Consider the following 18,355-nt stretch of genomic DNA (forward strand, 5'->3'; position numbering starts at 1 on the left):
AGGAGTACATAAAATAAACAATTTTTTCCTGCTATGGTTAAAAAGCGAGGATATTTACATACTTGCAATGAAGAAATTTGCGTGCTTCTGTTTACTAAAGGATTTTTGAACAATCTATATTTACAAAGAAATACTACATCGACTAATAACTTTTGAAATATGTATAAATTGATTTCACATAATTAAGTAATTAGTTAAATATATATTGATTGTAGTTCCCGCGAAAGGATTTTGAGAAATTCAATATGGCGATTTGTAACTGATTCGAGTAAGAAACACAACGGCGTCAGAAGGATAACACTCGCCAAGGAAGTTTGTTTCGTATTATTCATATTTAGATTATTAGCTGATTAGGATCTTAGAAATAATAATACGAATCAACATGTAGATTGTGTTAGTTCATGTACACCATGATATTCGTTTTACTTTCTGCGTATTAAAAGCAATATACGTAGTTGGAGGAGTATTAGAACAATTTTATCGTGGATTCAAGAGAATCTGTACCTACAGAGAATGTCTCAGGACGATGACGTAGGATTTTTATACAAAACAATGAGTAAGTTCGAAAAGCTATATCTTGAATTACAACATAATATTTACATTATTCTAACATGTAATATACGATTACGATTATGTTCGTTTCACGTTGAATGTTTGGGTTTTTTTCAAAGACAAACAAATAACTTTAGTGGTGACCATTCAGTAATATAATCACAGAATATGAAAGGATCGATTGCAATTGCATTATAAGAAATACGTTTACATAGTCGTTATTAATTTCTGTTTTTTAAAAAGTTGTTTGTATGTATATTTGTAATGAAAATAAAAATGATATTTCACTGACATCTCAAAATACTATTTTGCACGTTCTCGTCAAACTTCCGCCCTGACAAAATTATCATAGCGTGACCTAATCATATGCATGATTTTCTATTAAAAATTTTACGTTAGACTCGCTTACAATGAATTTAATCTTGAAAATATTCAGTAGATTAATACTTGCTTATTTGATACGTTGCATTGATACGTATTAGGGACGATATACAGAAAATTAACCTAATTCACATCGCCGGCGTCGTTTGATTACGCATATGTCAGTATTTTACAAAGCGACGACTCGTCGAGTACAGTGAGTAGTGGGAGACATTCAAAAAGCTGTATAGCCATATACGAAGTGTCAAAACCACTGAAGGTGGAATATTAAGTCCGTATTATTCGAAAAGTACACGGCAAACCGATTGAAATTAAATAAAAGTGTTGCTTTAAGAGTAATATGACAAGCTTCTGTATGTATTTATTGTGAATTAAAGACTTACATAACCTAGAATATATTTCTTGTGATATTTTTGATAATATATGCTTTCTCATATAAGTGTATTTATAATTAGAAAATATATCACCAACATACCATTTCTTCTAATAAGATATATTTAGAATATCATTGAGTAATATGTTCTAAATTGTATTCTTCTTTAAGTTGAAAGAGATCCAAAAAAGAGGAGAGTCAAGCCTGTCGGAACAGCACCTCTGCTTGATTTTGATTTAGGTGAAAGTTCCGATGACAGTGATTTCAGAATTGAAGATCATTGTGAAGAATCAGATGATGATTCAGAGGATTCCAACGATATTGGAAAAGGTAAGCTATATCATTATAATTTAAAATATGTTATAAGGGAATATTGTGGATTGTTAGACATTCATTTTAATAAAACTTTGTACAAATCTTAATCAGTCTAAAGTCAGCTAATCAAGTATTTTTTTCATGTACATTAAAGAAGAAGAAGATGGATCGGAAGAATCTGATGATTCCTTGGATGATCCATTAATCAGTAGAAAAGAAAATGCTAATTTGACTGTGGGTGATGTAATAGAACAAGCTCGGCAACAAGCATTAAAAGGAGGAGGTCCACTCGAAGACAAATTAAATAAAATGTTAATTTGTTGTGGTTGCTTAGGAGATAGAAGTGATGATGTTAATGAAATTGTTGAATGTGATGGATGTGGTGTTAGTGTGCACGAAGGTAAAAGTATAAAATACTTATTCTAATTTTTGTACTGGATACGTATATGTAAATTAATTTTACAATTGAATTTATTCCAGGATGTTATGGTGTATCCGATGTAGAAAGTTTTTCCAGTACCGATTCTTTCTGTCAGTTAGCACCCTGGTTTTGTGAAGCTTGCAGTGCAGGCATCGAAGATCCTCCTTGCGAACTTTGTCCGAACAAAGGTGGAATTTTTAAAGAGACTGATGTAGGCAAATGGGTCCATTTAGTATGCGCGCTTTATGTACCTGGTGTTGCTTTTGGAGAAGTATGGAAGGTTTTTATTTCTAATATACGTAAATCGAGAACATTTTTAAATATATATATACACGTGTATATTTCATTATTTTAGGTTGATCGTTTATCAAGTGTAACGCTCTTTGAAATGGCATACAGCAAATGGGGAGCAAAACAGTGTTCTTTGTGCGAAGATGCGCGTTACGCTCGTACTGGCGTATGCATAGAATGCGATGCTGGAATGTGCCATACATATTTCCATGTTACTTGGTATGAATAGTTTATAAAAATTACTAAATCACTGAAATTCAATTGTGAGTAGAATATAGCAAAAATATATCATGGAATTTTTTTATAGCGCGCAAAGGGAAGGTCTGTTGTCTGAAGCTCACAGTGAAGAAGTGGACCAGGCTGACCCATTCTATGCACATTGTAAACTTCATTCCGATAAAACTCTCGTTCGTAGACGTAGACGTAATTGGTTAACTCTACAGTTACGAGCCCAGTATCGACAACAGTTATTAAAACAACCTAACCACTTAGATACAGAAGAACAACGTAGAATTCAAAGAAAACTGGCAAAACATCGACACAAATATTTAGCTCATAAAGCATCTCGACCACCGCCATGGGGTAAGTTGTTTATTACATGTAACAAAACTGTTACACTAAATCGTTACACTAAATATTTGTATCCGCAGTACCAACTCAGAAGATGCCCCGACTATTAACTACATCCGCATCTGCTTGTCGACAATTAGCAAGGAAAGCTGAACTCATGGGCGTTGATACGGCTGCATTGGAAGCACAGGAAGCCCAACTTGTAGCCTTAGTCGATGTTAGAAAAAAATGGCATATTCCGCCTGCTTTTAGCGTAGAATTTATTGGTTATTATTTGGATCGCAATTTGCGAGTGACGTCTATGAAAAGGCGGTTGCAAGAACTGCTCGATGTTAATTCGCAGTTGCTGAATGAACAACAGAGGCTAGACAGAAAATATGACGAAGTAATGAAGGATAACGAGGAACAAATACGCGTAAATGTAACATTGAAAGAAAAGATAGAAATGTATCACCAAGTACTCCAGAGCAGCGGTTATGTGAAACCTTTACCACAAATAGCTGACTTGGCAAAGCCACGAATAACACCAACATTAGGTAAGTCGCGACATGCTAAGCGAGACACACGACAGATCACTTGAATAAGTCATTTTCTTTTGGTATCATTCTTCGTAATAGGTACAGGTTTAGGTGTGCCAACAGCAGCTGCCTTAAAAATGGGTGTTGGTTTTCCCTTGCCAGTAGGTAAAGGTGTAGAAGGTGTACGCGAGGGTAGAGTGTTGAGTAGTCAGGCACAAGATCAAAATCATAAAGGTGAATTGACTCTAAGGCATCAGTGTGGAATATGCAGAAGATCTACAAATCAACATCTGCTTGCAAAGTGCGACACATGTCATCTTCATTACCATTTATCTTGTCTAAGTCCACCTCTATCGCGTATGCCCAAGAAAACGAAGTTAATGGGATGGTACGTATGTCCGTAAAAAAATAGTTACTACTAATAAACTATCTTATAATTTTCTTTGTAATATAGGCAGTGTTCTGAATGCGATAAGGAATCTTCTGGATCAGAGGTCGAACGTGTCGACACATCAGCCCCTCGTAAATTAAGGCACTGTAAGGATGATTCCAATTTAACATTGACACCAACACCACCACAAGAAGTGCAAGTGCCTACAACACCAACGACACCAAGCACTTCGAAAAATTCGTCTGCTAGTCTTAGTAGTGTAACAAATGTCACAATTGATACGCCTACAACGCCAAAAGTAATTACTTTGATTAAAATAGTTGTAGTGTGATGTTACGAAAAATATCTTAACTATTAATAATACATAAATGAAGTAGGCAGTGCAATATTATCTTCTTACATTAAATATACGCAGGTGACTATAAAACCAGTTGGACCACATCCTCCGTCTTCGACTCCTATTCAGTCAGGAGAACCGGTATACAATCAGCAACCTATTAATAATGTGACAATAGCGACGAGAGAAGGATCACCTGAATATATGGTGGCTTCGGCAGATGGCACGGAATCTGTTTCGCAGAGAAGTGCAAAGAAAAGAAGAAGGTCTGTAAAATGTTTTTTTTTCTTTTAGGTGATTATGGAATATGAAATTCTATTATATGTTATCAGGGAGAAGCATAAACGATATACACCTGATCCGATTACGGGAGTGAAACAAAGAAAACGAAAACATAAACGGAAAAGTCTCGATGTGGAGAATCCAGAAGGACAAGGTCAACCGGAAGTTCATAGAAGAATAACGATAAAGGTACATTTTTATTACGATACAAACAAAAGTATATTGATATATCTTTTTTTTTTTTACACCAATTTATTTCATTAAACAGATAAAACCAATACCAAGGCCAGAGGGTGAAGTTGCTTCTGAATCAAGTCCGCAGATGTTTGTAGCCACATCTACCAGTACTGAAATCACATCTCCGCCACTACCTAAACTGCCACTTCCGCCGCCTGCTCTACCCGTTCCGTCGATACAACCTTTAATTTCAAATGCTGCACCTGTAACAGCGAACGCGTCTTCTAATAGTACGGGTAATAGGGTATCGACGGGAAATGCAAAACGGGGAAAAGATACAGACCTTCTAACTCATTGCAATGTCTGTGATACGCCTGGCACCAGTCAAAATCTCGTCATGTCAGTTTATATAAATATATTAAATATATAGATGTTTTAAACATATTCTGTATTCATGACATTATCACTTTTCACGTCCCAGGTGTGATGAATGTAAAAAATGCTACCACTTCACCTGTCTTGATCCACCAGTTAAAAAGTCGCCCAAAAGAAGAGGCTACTCCTGGCATTGCGCAGATTGCGATCCTAGTGTAAGTTAATTATTATTTATCACCCATATTCATTGCAACAAAGGTACTTTTTATTTAGTCGAAGGAGGAAGAGATAAAAATGATAAATTTGTAAGTAGTTAGTGTTCGCGTGTAAGAGAATCGAACTAACATGTGATCGATAATATATAGAAAATATGAACACATGACATAATATAAAGTACTTTAATGTCGAAAACACCTATAAATCTTAAATTTTGTCAACGATCTTAAACATAGAAGAAACAATCTTATTAATAACTAGTTGCTAACATTAACTAATTATTTTCAGTAAAAGCAGTGGCATCTTTATTTATTCACTAATCGAATACAACGTTCCATTTACAAAATATTGAATGGCAATTAGTTATTAATACGACAAAAATTAAAATCTCAATTTTATAAGAAAATGGGAACAATTCTTCATAAAAGATGGATAATACACCTATACACTTCATGTAATTTTCAAGCAGGCCAAAGTAACAAATTAGATTACAACTTATTTATAGATACTTTTATCTTTGACCTGAAACTGTTACTAGGAATATATATTGAAGCTAGATTAATTCAATAAAAGAACGAATCTGTAATAGTAAATATATTTCTTTTATTTCAGGCCTCTGAAACTGAGACTTAATATCAACAATTTTATGTCTGCAGCTATAATTCCACGTTTAAATAAATTAAGACATTAAATGTCATTATGTTTTTTGTAAAATATACAAAATATAGTCAAACAAATTTTCCTCTGATTAAACAGTCTTTTGGAAGTACATACTGCAAATGTTACTTTTAAATATGTTTTAGAGATGTGTTTAACTTCCATATTTCTTTAGTGAAGTTTTCAGTATTTATTTTCAATCGACTCCTTCTCTACTTAATTTTTATAGTTTCTATATCTATAAATAAATATGACCCGGTTCTAAACAAATTCTAGATGTATACCTATGAAGGTAAGACAAAAATTAAATATAAGAATATCTTATACTTGTAAAAAACAACAATTATAGGTTAAGTTTCGACTTTTTGTTCTATTTACAATATATCATAACATTTCCTACGTTTTATTTTAAATTTAATTTAAAGAATAAAAGCATTTAATATGGCTATTTTTAGCATGAATACATTTATAATCTTACATTTATGTTTTAAATGTATATTCAGGATTTCAACATTCGTTGCTTCAGGATTCGCATGATCTCGATCAACGTGTAAATATCGTACAAAAATTCAAACAAAGAATTCTTTTCTTTTATTTCTGCTAGCCATAAAACCATTATAAAAGTCACGTGCAGACATAGGAGATCTACCTTTCATGACAACTTTCTTTACAGAAATACAGTTTCCTCCTTTACATTTTATAATTAATGCATCACTTTTCTTATCATATATTACAACCCCTGTAAACATAGAATTATTTCAACTTATACATCAAATGAAACCCTCAAACTTCTTTAACATTTCTGTTCCGTATTAGTATAAAACATGATATATAAACTTGTGCTTTTACCTGGCATTTCTCCTTCAAGTGTTGATGGAATTGATTCTTTTATCTCTTTGACATCATGTAACTTTATTTTTGCGTTCTGAAATGTTGCAGTAATTGGATACACTCCTAAAAGGGCGCGATGTAAGTCATAAATATTTCTTGCAGACATTTCATTCCACTTAATTACAGCTATTTTTGATGTTATTTTTGGTGCTAAAAGATATGAATCAGGAATTATATTTGTACTGTTGATAAAATGGTTCTATCAATTATATAAATGTATATTTACCATATGTGACATTTTCTTCATCTTGAGGTCTTGCAGATTGCAATATTTGTGGTAAATTTTCAAGTACGTTTACTAAAAGAGTTGCTCCAAGCTTTGCTAATCTAGCATATAGTTCTGGTAATGTTTCATGTTCACCAATATTAATTTTTTCTTGTAACACTATTTCTCCTACATCAAATCTAAAATAATATTCAATTTCTTAAGATATACATTTTGTTAAAAGACTTTCAAATTTCCTAATAGTGAATGTTACTTTTTTGGCATAATCTTCATTATTGTAATTCCTGTTTGCACTTCTCCATTCATTATTGAATAAACTATTGGTGCTGCTCCTCTCCATCTTGGTAATAAGCTAGCATGAACATTTAACATACCCCTGCAAAATAATAATAGATGTATACAATGTAAATTATTGTGTATCGCTAGAAAAAAAATGACATACAATGGGAATGAATTTATAATACTCGATGGAATCATATGACCAAATGACACAACTATCCCAATATGAAATTCAGATGCATTGAGCTTAGGTGGCCAGTTATTTACAATAATTTTATTCTTTTTTGCATAACTCATCACTACATTTTCTTTTCCTTTATTTACAGTAACAACTTCCAATCGTCGTAAAACTTTAGACTCGCTAAATAAAAAAAATTACAATCATACACGTAAAGTAGGAACAAATGGATTTTATATAAAAACATAAAAATTGTCTTACTACTTATTATACAAGACTTTTAAACTTTCAACCGAAAATTCATCTGTACCAAAAAATAACACATCCAATAGACCACTTTGCGGTGTCGTATGTGATTCTCTGTTACAAACATAATGTTGTGTTTTCGATTTAACAATTGATAACAATATTTTATTCGATTTCTTAAATTTAAACGCTAATCGTGTTCTTCTAAATGCAGTGAAATTGAAAAATGTCATATTGATTGTACTGTCATTTAGAAAATATTATAATATGCATTTTGAAGTTTAAATTTAAACTACACGCTTATGTTTCACGTAATACAAAACCTGATATAACCTATACATTATATATACTATAAGTGTATTCTGGTATTCATAAAGACCACCGATGGCGCCACTGATACCAACTGATACTAAGACCCGCTCACAGAGCGACTTAATGAGCGGTAACCTTTCAAGACTCATTGCCTTATACACAAAACGCTAAGTAATATCTTTAGAAATCACCATCAATCATAAAACTAGAAAATGACATCTATAATATTATTATATCTATTTACATTTTACATTGTCAAATTTCATTCTACCTAACAGGGCCGGCGCAAGGCAGGTTCAGCGCATTCAGCGGAACTCGGCCCCGTATTTTGGGGGGCTCGCGGTCTACGAAAATATTGAATTTTTTTATTAGCGATGATTCAGTTTAAAGGAGTGACAAAAATCATCAAAGTATTATTATTTAATATTCATCTTATAAAAAATATGTGACAGCATTTGTAAAGAAATAATTCCGCGTTGTAAAATTTAAGTGTAGAATTTGAATGTGAGTTCAGGCTCCGCAAAATTTTTGAACTCGGCCCCGCAAAAGGTCACGCCGGCCCTGCTACCTAATCTTTGTTAGAACAACCCCTCTAATAATAAGTCCATGCTCCCCCTAGTTTGTTTACACCCGTATGGAATTAGCTTACATTTGACACATGTATAGGAATAATAACAAGGAAACTCAATTTATTTTGATAAGATATGTATGTAAGGTATTTGTTTGATTGTTTTCTTGTCAAGTACTGATTTTCATTCTATCGTTCCAATTTACAGTGTCTGAAATTTTGAGCTGTGCTCTGTGCTGAACATAGTTTGAACAATGTCACGAGTTAGAAGACTTTCGATACGCGGTATTCGTAATTTCGGGGACGATAACGAGGAGGCTAATATTCGGTTTTCACGACCTTTGACGCTTATTCTTGGCCAAAATGGAACTGGGAAGACAACAATCATCGAAGCTCTTAAATTTGCTACATGCGGCGAATTTCCACCCGGCTCGGATCGCGGGAAATTTTTTATTCACGATCCGAGTTTGACAACAACTTCTTCGGTACGATTTACCATTACCCAATGAGTACGATTTACCATTCTATACACTAGTCATCTGTTTTAATTTTTTTTTTTTTTTTCTTTTTGTATGAAAATTATTGTTGTTTAGTTGATATTTCTATTCACACAGGTGCGAGGTGTTGTGAAAGCTGAAATAATTGATTCTGGGGGTAATATTTATACAATATGTAGAACAATAGAATCTACAAAAACAAATGCATCAATGAAATTTAAAACACTCGACAGTGCCTTAAGTAGACTAAATAAAGGTTCAAAAGAGGTACGCTCTGATACTACATATATCAGTACAAATATAGTATAAGTTTTTATTAATTTCTCTGTTTATTAACAAAGGTGGTATCAATAACTAATCGATGTGCCAATGTTGACCTCGAGCTAACAACAGCAATGGGTGTAACAAAACCAATTTTAGAATATGTAATATTTTGTCATCAAGAAGATCTTAGTTGGCCATTTCAAGATGGTAAAAAGTTAAAAGAAAAATTTGATGAAATTTTTGATAGTGCTGCTTTTAACAAAGCTCTTGAAAATATTACAAAGTTGAGCAAAGAGTTACAACAGAAAGTTCTTGTTTTGAGAGAACAAAAACAGAATGCTGAATTAGTTGTTTCTGAAGTAGTAGATAAGGAAACAAAACTTGAAGATCATAAAAAACGATTGCAAAATACTACAACAAAAATAGCAGACATTGATCAAGAATTAGAACCTTTAATTGCAGAGATGAAAAAGTTACAAAAAGTAGATTCTGAATATAAAGATTTGCAAACTGAGGAAAGAAAAACAAGAGCAGAATATGATATAACCAAACAGCAGTTGAATAGGTTAAAAGAAAATATAGGAGAAGTATTTGAAGGAACAATGGAGGAATTAATGTCACAGATAAAATCATATGATGAAAACTTAATGGGAAAAGCTTGTGAAATAACAGAATTTGAGATGAGATTAAAAGATATTGATAAAGAAGAGTCTAAGGTTGCAAACGCATTAGCCAATGAAAGGGTAACCAGTGGTTCTTTACAGCAACAAATCAAAGATCAGGAAAGGAAAGTTGCTCTTCGTAATAAGATATTAAACGAAACATTATCCGCTTGGAATCTTGATAACATAGACTCTAATGTATCCGAAGTAGAAGTTTTAGCTCTTTTGAAAAGGTTACAAGAGAGAATGAGAGAATTAGAAAACAGAGTAGAAGAAAACAGAGTAAGGAGGGCTGAAGAAGAAAAACAACTGCAAAAAGAAGTAGATACTTTGCGTAGTGAATCCTCAAAAATAGAATCGGAAAAAAATATGAAAGAAAATGAAGTAATTGAAACAAGAGATGAAGTTAACAAAATAAAATTGGAAATCATGCAAGTTGGCGCTGCAGCAAATAAGTTGAACTCTATGGAATCGAAAATGAATGAGGTGAAAAATAGACTTCAACAATTAAGCGAAACCATGGATGTAGATGCTGCAAAAAAAGAGGTTCTTGATAAAATTAAGTTACGAAGTGAAACAGATGCTATGTTAAATGCAGTCGATGAAGAAATAGCTTCCTTATTAAAACAGAGTTCACTGCAAGCTGAATTAGAAATACATAAATCTTCGTTGCTCTCTAAAGAAAAAGATTTAGAAAAATTAAAAATCAAACACGAGGAAACGATAATGAAGTTATTGAATATTAATGAACTAACAGAAACTAAACTAAGAACCTATTTCGATGCGGCTCAGAAAAAATTAACAAATGAAATAGAATCTATTACGCGGGAAATCCAAACAGAAGAGCGTCGTTCTACAACATTAGAAACAACAATATCACATGTTGAGAACGAACTTGAAAAGAAAAAGAAGGAAATAGAGTCAGATAAAGGAAAGATCTCGTCAATTTGTCATTACAAGGACTTTGATGAAACGTTATTATTGCAATCAAGAAAAGTCAAAGATTTACAAGACAAAAGGGGACTATATGCTCATCGAAGTGTTGCTTATAAGGAGTATATGAAGCAATTGAAAGAAACAAACCCTTGTTGTCCTTTATGCCACAGAGGCTTTGAAGAACGCAGATCTGTAGAGAACTTATTGAGGGAAATGGAAACAGAAATGGAAGATCATCCAAATCGTTTGAAAGAATGCGAATTAGAGTTGAAGATACAGCAAGAGAAATATGATAAGATGTTGCAACTAAAACCAGTAGTTGAAAAAATAATACAATTAGAAGAAAATGAATTAGATAAAATAATACATAATTTAAAAATGTCTAAAGAGAACTTGACAAAGTCGCGAACATCTATAACGAAGTTAAAAGAAAAGAAATCCAACCCTGAAAGTAAATTAACGATGTGCAAAGATATTATGGGCGATATTATGTTGTGGGATAAATATGTTGATGAAATTTCAAAACTCAAACAAACAATAGATAATTTTCAATCTCGCATGGTTCTCGCTGGAATTAAATCGGAACGTAGTCTCGAAGAAGCTCAAAGTCATAGAGAAGAATTGAAAGCATCTGTAAAAAATATCCGCGATGACATAGAAACATTACAGTCGAAAATAAACGCGTACAATGAAAAAATGCATAATGCTCGAGAAGAACAAAATACATTACACGAAGAACTGTTAAAAATACGTTCAGGCATGCAGAAATTAAAACAATTAAAAGATCAGCAGGAAGCATTGTTCACGAAAGAAGTTTCTCTTGGAGAGTCTGTAGATATACTAAGACGAAAAGTGACTGCTGCGAAAACTGAATTAAATGCAGGTATTGATAAGTTAGAAAAAAAGAAGAAAGATAATTGGGAAAAACACGAAGTTGATAGAGAATTATTAACGGAAGGTACTAGACGCTTAAGAGAGTTACAAAAAGTGCAAGATGAAGTAGATGCATTTGTATATCGTAAAATTCCCGAGGCTTTAGAGCGCTCTGAATCGAAGATAAAAAATTATCAGAATTCCATCAACAAATTTGTACGCGAGAAAAGTACCGCTGAAGCAATGGTAAATAAGTTAAAGGAGGAAATTAATCGTCAGGAAATCCGGAAAAGAGAATTATCTGATAATATTCTGTTGCGAAAAACTCACGAAAATGTTAAAAGTTTACAACAACAATGCTCGCATATAGAAGAGAAACTGAAGGCTATAAACTATGATGAAATGAAAGAAAAATGGCAGGACTTACAAAGTCGAGAAGAGGTTCTCCTCCGTCAGGTAGGAAATTTACCTATGTTTATCGATACCTATGTTATTTTTTAATAATAGTTGAATTACGATTAAATTATTCGTAGAAAAACATGGCTAAAGGTAATCAAGAAGAATTACAAAGAGCTATTCTACAGTATACCCAAGAGTTGAAGAAGGAACTTTACAGGCAAGCTCGTAGACATTATAAGAGCAAATGCATCGAATTAACAGTAATATGTTATGAATATTTTATTTTATACATTTAGGATTTAATGTAAATAGTAATGCACGTTTGACATAACTTATTTCTAAATTAGGTAATGCAAGAAGCCATATTAAATTTAAAAGCATACAGTACAGTATTAGATGTTGCTATGATGGAATATCATGAAGAACGCATGTCTACAGTTAACAGAATTATAAAACAAATGTGGAAACTTGTGTATACTGGAACAGATACGACGTCTATAGAAATTCGCACGGATGCTACTCAAGGTGTAGGTACTAAAAGAAGAACATACAACTATAGACTGGTTCAAACAAAACATGGTCACGAATTAGATATGAAAGGTCGCTGCAGTGCTGGTCAAAGAGTAAGTGCTTTTAAATGCAATACATTCATATTATTTTAATGTCACTTATAAACATCCTATTTCAGGTTTTAGCTTCTATAATTATAAGACTCGCTTTGGCAGAAACTTTCTGCAAAGATTGCGGAATTCTCGCGTTGGATGAACCAACAACAAACTTGGATCAACAAAATGCAGATAGTTTAGCGAGTGCATTAGCCACGTATGTCTGAATTCGTATAATTATTCAAATAATTTATACGGAATACATATAGTGGTTATTGCTTAAAATTCTTACACTTATTATTTTTATGTCGTAGGGTTGTTAAAATACGATCACGTCAAAAGAATTTTCAGCTACTTGTAATTAGCCACGATGAAAAGTTTTTGTTTAAATTAGCCGAATTGAATAGCAATAAAGGCTTCTATGAACTTTACCGGAAAGCAAGGTATGTTCGTGTGAAATATTGCATAATATAGCGCTTACTCAGGTATTAAATATGTATTTTCCAGTGGATACACGGCAGTTAGGTATTGTCAAGTTGAGACTCGCGATCACATCGATCTAAATGCTATAAAGCAAGAAATATCATCGGACGAAGAAGCCAATGAATACTCTGAAAAATCACGAGATCGCTCACAGGAGTCAAATTCATCTAAAAAATCGTATAATGAGAATGTATATCACAAAAAAAGACAGATTAGCGATAACGATAGAGAGGAGCATACCGAAGCTAGAGCATCAAAAAGAAGATATGTTTTGAACATATAATTTCCTCATTTCTTTTTATTAATACTATGTACAATAAAAGAATGTGCTATTTTATGTAGAGTCCACTAAAGTTATGCGTTTTTGTTTGTTTGTTACATTAAAAAAAATGTACGCTTTATATTTTACGCGTAAAATTTTATATTTTTATAAAATTCTAGTAACAACTTTATGTTCGTATTACATTGTAGTAGTTACAAATATACATTTAATTTTTCATGTGTTATGGAACATATAAAAATAGTCTTCCTTTTAGAAATCTAGTTATATTTTATATACATGACGAAAATTGAATTTTTATATTCATATTAATGAAAACCCTTAATCAGATTAGTAAATGTTTTTATTAGTGCTTTTAAATATTACCGCCTGTTTCGTTAACGTTGCGTGTATCGAGTACTGGATCGATTTCGATAATCGAGTTTTAATCGTGCTTGGTCGATAAAGGCGAAGAACAGGTGACGACATCGTTGTCATACTCGTGATTTCATAACACGCCATTTTCTTTGTGTGAAGTGCTGGCTCGGGAAAATTTCACTCACTGTTTTCTATCTAATTCAAGGTAACGCGAGTTATAATTGATATTTTATTATTCCGTCAAACATCGTCTACGTCTCTCAACGTGCGTCATATGCGTTTCATTGGACACTTGTCCGATCGTCTTAATAAATCTCAATTGTTGAGATCGCGTGTTGACAGGTTTTCAAGCATCGCAGTTAAACGGATTCTATTTTGTCTCTGTTCGATCGTGTACCTTATTGATACCTTAACAGCGTCTATTTACGCACATTCACGGTTGTGTTGAGCATTCATGGCAAATATCGCTGGAATATCGTAGTCGTTAACCGCCAAATCGTGTAATCGAAACACTTTCGCGCAATGATTTTTTTTAAGTAATGTACATTCATACGTCATTACAAGGGGAGTACTTTTCCCATTCACGTTCAATGATTCACGAAAAAAGTTATGCGTCCGTAACGCTCTCTGACCGTCGTTCTGCGTTTATATAATTTTATTGTGTACCTTTACTAAACGAAGCTGTTGCATCCTAATACGATATTTACCCAACAATGAGAAAATAATCTTACAACGGAATAATTCGACTTGTAATTATTATTTTATTAAGGTACTGTACTTTCCTCCTTTATGTAACAAAGAATCTTTGTATTTATTTATGATTGCTTAGATCAAGCAGACTTCTGCAAACTTGATGATTCATTCACCCTATACACCAATTACTTGCAATTGTTATCTCTGATTTGGGCATCCGGTATATATATGAACTCGATTGTCAAGGCATCTACCGATTCATAACTGCATATTTTAATACCACCTTTGTACAATATTTTGACAACGAAAACATTTATCACATAGGATTAGTAAGGAATACCTTGTAACTCTTAATATAATTTATTAATAAGATTACCAATGAAAAAGGGTTTCTTTTGCTTTTAGTTCACAATGGCATCTCGTAAGAAACTGTTGCTGAAGGTTGTTATTCTGGGAGATTCAGGAGTTGGTAAAACTTCCCTGATGAATCAATACGTAAACAAAAAATTTAGCAATCAGTATAAAGCTACAATTGGAGCAGATTTTCTTACCAAAGAAGTTATGGTAGATGATAGGATAGTGACAATGCAGGTGAATATATGTTCCCTATGTCAAATATAAAAAAACAAAATGTTGAATATTGTAGATATTTTTTTAAAAACAATGATATTATTATCTTGTGTATGTCTTATGATTAATTTATCTTTTATTTTGTTTACATTTCTTCAGATTTGGGATACAGCAGGCCAAGAAAGATTTCAGTCTCTTGGTGTGGCATTTTACAGAGGTGCGGATTGCTGTGTACTTGTGTTCGACGTCTCTGCCCCAACCAGCTTCAAATCTCTAGACTCGTGGAGAGATGAATTTTTAATTCAGGCTTCCCCTCGGGATCCAGACAACTTCCCGTTCGTTGTACTTGGGAATAAAGTTGATTTGGAATCCAGAGCGGTAAGAATATTTTCGAACTACATTAATTTTTAATCTATCTCGTATTAATATTCATTTCTATTCATTTCAGGTTTCTAGTAAGAGAGCACAACAATGGTGTCAATCTAAGAATAATATTCCATACTTTGAAACTAGTGCTAAAGAGGCCATTAATGTTGAACAAGCCTTTCAAACGATAGCAAAGAATGCTTTAGCTCAGGAAGGTGAAGTAAGTCATCTATAATTACTTTTATCATTTTACATAATCCATTTCTTGTATATATTAAATAACATATGTACATACTGTTATTTCAGGTGGAATTGTATAACGAATTCCCTGACCAAATTAAGTTGACCAATGACCAAAGAAACAATGGCAAAGGTGATTCTTGTGCCTGCTAGGTTTTGGAGCAATGTAAACTTTGGACAAGCACCTAGATGTACAGGTCAGATCGTACATACGCGTACCTGCACATTTTGAAAATACTACAGCGAGTTTGATATGTTCTGGAAGTCACGGGTATGCTCCTTGGTTTTCTTTTAGATTTCATTTAAAATAATTGAATATATGAATACTATTTGGATGTTCTTAACGAATTATACGAACATATTTCGAATCTAAGAATTATTTAAATAATCTAAAACTGATACCATGGAGCATTCGTTTGACTTCCTCACATAGGAGACTGTGTTATATTTCATATTGTGTGTTTGTGCTATACTTGACTTTCCAAATTAATGGTTGGCTAGTTGAGCATTCAACACATTATTTCTGAATATTGTAATGCTCTCTTATTGGGTATGGCGAACAGTATGTGAACTGCCCTTTTTAATTGCATCTTTACAACTCACTGTTGATGTCCTTCGTTGTGGAGTGATACTATGATGTTTTCATACCACTGTAGACATACCTTTTATGTTGAAAGAAAAATTTACTTGGTCGGAAACACATAGCGTAACAATTAGATCATCGCAAAAGTTTGCTCATGATTTATTAAGTACAATCGCATTTACGGAGGAGCTCTAGAAAGTAATTAAGATTTGTGGGTAGATACATTACACCATCTTTCTGATGTTGCTTTTCGTCAATTGGAAATGAAAATCGTTTACGTTAATGGATTATTATATATAATTAAATTTCTAAAACTTACGTTGCAGTTGTTCAACTCCTTCTGAACTTATTTCACAACGCAAACCTTGTTGATCGTAGTATCGCCCGAGATATACTAATGAATTTTAAAAAAAAAAAACTTGTACAGTGATCGCATTTGTTTGAAAAACAATAGATTTGTTTAACAACATAACAACATTACAATATTTGTCGTGAAGTGTCACGGCTGGTTTTATCTCAAAAGGCTAGTGCGTTTTCGAGGAGAAAATCCCCTTTTTAAAAACAACTCAGTAGTTGGATAATTTGTAATTTGGTGTTTCCAATACGCCCACGACATTTGTATATTAGTATTTTCATATATTCTTAAATTCTACTCAGAGGTGAGAGTCTCGAGCCGCGATGCACGAGTTTCCAAACGTTTTGATTCCGTGTAGTTTATCTTGGTGTGATTTAAAGTTGCTAAAAAAAAACGTTTTTTTTATTAAACATATCAAGCAATATCTGTGAAAGCTATTTGGTGATTCTCTTCTAAAAACTACACGTTTTTGTCTACTTACACTTAGTATTATAGTATAAGTCATATAAACACAATTGTTAAGTTAATTTGAAGAACAAAAAGTTTTCAGTATCACTTTTTAATAGTTTCATTCGCCTCGAAAATAAAACATTTTGCGATGAAAAATGTTTAATTGTATCACGAGTAATACGCCCCACCGAATCAATGAATTTAGAAATGAGAATGACGAAGTTGTTAAAAACAATACTATCAATTTGTCGTGGAAATTATGCGTCGCGGTGCTGATGATCACTTCCATATTCAAAATTATAATTTTAGATCAATCTCAATTCTGAAAATAGAGCAACAGATTGCGTGAGCCGGAACGATACATACCTATAAGATTTCTTATGAAAAAAAAAAAGTTCATTGCGTGTAATATACGCGTATACTTACGATCGTGCAGAGTTTTTGAAAGCTGTAATTTGCGTTGATCATACGTGTACGCGTGTGTGCGTAATATATATGTATATAAATGATGATGATCATGACGATTATAACTATAATTATTAATATAATTTTATCGAAATATGTTAACGATAGATATTATAAATATTATCATTATTGCTGCTGCTGCTGCTGCTATAAAACTACTATTGCTACTCTTAGTTTTAAGTGAAGTAAAAGAAAAAAAAGTCAAGAAATACATTTATTGCAGAAAAAGTACGATTTGGTCGAGTTAATTCGCTGATGCGGTTCACGTCACGGATAATAATCACGTGACCTGAAACAAACAAAAAATATAAGACTATCCCTATTGTGGTTCGATGTCTATATTGTTATCGAAATGAGTGTCTGTTAAGTTAGGTAGCAAATCTAGCAAACCTTGTATGAAGTAGCGTGTAAGACTAAAATATAACTGAATAGCACCAATTTAGCAAATGTGACAGATAGTATAGAAAATAGTTTTTTTCCAATTATAAAGGTAATCTCGTAATACAGTATGGTTTTATCTATGAGTTTTCAATATGTTGTTATGTTCTAATCAATATGTAAATTGAATACTTACCCTTGTACGAATGTAAGAAAATATTCGTTTTTACACAAAGCAGTTTTATCGCTTTTTTGAACCGACTATTTATTTCAATGGAGTCCAAACAAAAAAAAAAGAATTTATACATGATATACGTATGTATACATATATAAATATATGTGA

General features: G+C 32.7%; 4 protein-coding genes across 16 annotated transcripts; 3 read left to right on the forward strand and 1 right to left on the reverse strand.

Annotated features, from left to right (window-relative positions):
• Nucleotides 1-263: 263 nt before the first annotated feature.
• LOC128886378 (PHD finger protein 14) lies at nucleotides 264-5,944 on the forward strand. 4 transcript variants are annotated; one of them, XM_054141204.1, is made up of 14 exons: nucleotides 264-556; nucleotides 1,478-1,636; nucleotides 1,776-2,021; nucleotides 2,102-2,322; nucleotides 2,398-2,552; nucleotides 2,641-2,915; nucleotides 2,984-3,439; nucleotides 3,521-3,809; nucleotides 3,876-4,110; nucleotides 4,228-4,415; nucleotides 4,482-4,620; nucleotides 4,700-5,007; nucleotides 5,090-5,198; nucleotides 5,812-5,944. In XM_054141204.1, exons 1-14 carry the CDS (start codon nucleotides 514-516, stop codon nucleotides 5,830-5,832), a joined length of 2,844 nt encoding a protein of 947 aa, XP_053997179.1. In that variant the 5' UTR covers nucleotides 264-513; the 3' UTR covers nucleotides 5,833-5,944. The 4 variants fall into 4 exon arrangements, with proteins under 4 accessions (XP_053997179.1, XP_053997180.1, XP_053997182.1 ...); XM_054141205.1 differs by having other exon boundaries at nucleotides 2,102-2,313; XM_054141207.1 differs by lacking the exon at nucleotides 5,812-5,944 and adding an exon at nucleotides 5,488-5,805.
• LOC128886414 (methionyl-tRNA formyltransferase, mitochondrial) lies at nucleotides 4,610-8,016 on the reverse strand. Of its 6 annotated transcripts, none has more exons than XM_054141317.1 (8): nucleotides 7,692-8,016; nucleotides 7,416-7,613; nucleotides 7,227-7,349; nucleotides 6,974-7,152; nucleotides 6,706-6,810; nucleotides 6,335-6,595; nucleotides 4,952-5,193; nucleotides 4,610-4,871 (listed from the first exon to the last, which is right to left on the reverse strand). In XM_054141317.1, exons 1-6 carry the CDS (start codon nucleotides 7,907-7,909, stop codon nucleotides 6,426-6,428), a joined length of 993 nt encoding a protein of 330 aa, XP_053997292.1. In that variant the 5' UTR covers nucleotides 7,910-8,016; the 3' UTR covers nucleotides 4,610-4,871; nucleotides 4,952-5,193; nucleotides 6,335-6,425. The 6 variants fall into 6 exon arrangements, with proteins under 6 accessions (XP_053997292.1, XP_053997290.1, XP_053997288.1 ...); XM_054141315.1 differs by having other exon boundaries at nucleotides 6,506-6,595; nucleotides 6,706-6,897; nucleotides 7,692-8,014; XM_054141313.1 differs by having other exon boundaries at nucleotides 6,706-6,897; nucleotides 7,692-8,014.
• A 31-nt stretch (nucleotides 8,017-8,047) lies between these two features.
• On the forward strand, nucleotides 8,048-13,744 carry LOC128886372 (DNA repair protein RAD50). 3 transcript variants are annotated; one of them, XM_054141190.1, is made up of 9 exons: nucleotides 8,048-8,118; nucleotides 8,765-9,041; nucleotides 9,171-9,320; nucleotides 9,395-12,244; nucleotides 12,322-12,447; nucleotides 12,535-12,810; nucleotides 12,876-13,009; nucleotides 13,107-13,235; nucleotides 13,300-13,744. In XM_054141190.1, exons 2-9 carry the CDS (start codon nucleotides 8,811-8,813, stop codon nucleotides 13,556-13,558), a joined length of 4,155 nt encoding a protein of 1,384 aa, XP_053997165.1. In that variant the 5' UTR covers nucleotides 8,048-8,118; nucleotides 8,765-8,810; the 3' UTR covers nucleotides 13,559-13,744. The 3 variants fall into 3 exon arrangements, with proteins under 3 accessions (XP_053997165.1, XP_053997163.1, XP_053997164.1); XM_054141188.1 differs by lacking the exon at nucleotides 8,048-8,118 and adding an exon at nucleotides 8,456-8,694 and having other exon boundaries at nucleotides 13,300-13,742; XM_054141189.1 differs by lacking the exon at nucleotides 8,048-8,118 and adding an exon at nucleotides 8,683-8,698.
• A 228-nt stretch (nucleotides 13,745-13,972) lies between these two features.
• On the forward strand, nucleotides 13,973-18,263 carry LOC128886430 (ras-related protein rab7). 3 transcript variants are annotated; one of them, XM_054141353.1, is made up of 5 exons: nucleotides 13,973-14,117; nucleotides 15,011-15,196; nucleotides 15,335-15,553; nucleotides 15,624-15,761; nucleotides 15,848-18,263. In XM_054141353.1, exons 2-5 carry the CDS (start codon nucleotides 15,017-15,019, stop codon nucleotides 15,932-15,934), a joined length of 624 nt encoding a protein of 207 aa, XP_053997328.1. In that variant the 5' UTR covers nucleotides 13,973-14,117; nucleotides 15,011-15,016; the 3' UTR covers nucleotides 15,935-18,263. The 3 variants fall into 3 exon arrangements, with proteins under 3 accessions (XP_053997328.1, XP_053997329.1, XP_053997330.1); XM_054141354.1 differs by lacking the exon at nucleotides 13,973-14,117 and adding an exon at nucleotides 14,150-14,681; XM_054141355.1 differs by lacking the exon at nucleotides 13,973-14,117 and adding an exon at nucleotides 14,777-14,934.
• The last annotated feature ends 92 nt before the right edge of the window (nucleotides 18,264-18,355 follow it).

This window comes from Hylaeus anthracinus, unplaced genomic scaffold (genome assembly GCF_026225885.1).
Source record: "Hylaeus anthracinus isolate JK02 unplaced genomic scaffold, UHH_iyHylAnth1.0_haploid 11982, whole genome shotgun sequence".
Lineage (NCBI taxonomy): Eukaryota > Metazoa > Arthropoda > Insecta > Hymenoptera > Colletidae > Hylaeus > Hylaeus anthracinus.

What these genes read in the sequence shown, in the direction of transcription:
- LOC128886414 (XM_054141313.1), bottom strand. Translation starts at nt 7,909, where the DNA reads ATGACATTTTTCAATTTCACTGCATTTAGAAGAACACGATTAGCGTTT. An exon ending in ATTATAAATTCATTCCCATT is followed by an intron (nt 7,350 to 7,415) that starts GTATGTCATTTT and finishes ATTATTTTGCAG; the next exon opens with GGGTATGTTAAATGTTCATG. An exon ending in TGAAGAAAATGTCACATATG is followed by an intron (nt 6,898 to 6,973) that starts GTAAATATACAT and finishes CATATCTTTTAG; the next exon opens with CACCAAAAATAACATCAAAA.
- LOC128886378 (XM_054141204.1), top strand. Translation starts at nt 514, where the DNA reads ATGTCTCAGGACGATGACGTAGGATTTTTATACAAAACAATGA. An exon ending in CTTTTGGAGAAGTATGGAAG is followed by an intron (nt 2,323 to 2,397) that starts GTTTTTATTTCT and finishes TCATTATTTTAG; the next exon opens with GTTGATCGTTTATCAAGTGT. An exon ending in ATACGCCTACAACGCCAAAA is followed by an intron (nt 4,111 to 4,227) that starts GTAATTACTTTG and finishes AAATATACGCAG; the next exon opens with GTGACTATAAAACCAGTTGG.
- LOC128886372 (XM_054141190.1), top strand. Translation starts at nt 8,811, where the DNA reads ATGTCACGAGTTAGAAGACTTTCGATACGCGGTATTCGTAATTTCGGG. An exon ending in AAGAGGTTCTCCTCCGTCAG is followed by an intron (nt 12,245 to 12,321) that starts GTAGGAAATTTA and finishes AATTATTCGTAG; the next exon opens with AAAAACATGGCTAAAGGTAA. An exon ending in TTAGCGAGTGCATTAGCCAC is followed by an intron (nt 13,010 to 13,106) that starts GTATGTCTGAAT and finishes TTTATGTCGTAG; the next exon opens with GGTTGTTAAAATACGATCAC.
- LOC128886430 (XM_054141353.1), top strand. Translation starts at nt 15,017, where the DNA reads ATGGCATCTCGTAAGAAACTGTTGCTGAAGGTTGTTATTCTGGGAGAT. An exon ending in TTGATTTGGAATCCAGAGCG is followed by an intron (nt 15,554 to 15,623) that starts GTAAGAATATTT and finishes TATTCATTTCAG; the next exon opens with GTTTCTAGTAAGAGAGCACA. An exon ending in CTTTAGCTCAGGAAGGTGAA is followed by an intron (nt 15,762 to 15,847) that starts GTAAGTCATCTA and finishes CTGTTATTTCAG; the next exon opens with GTGGAATTGTATAACGAATT.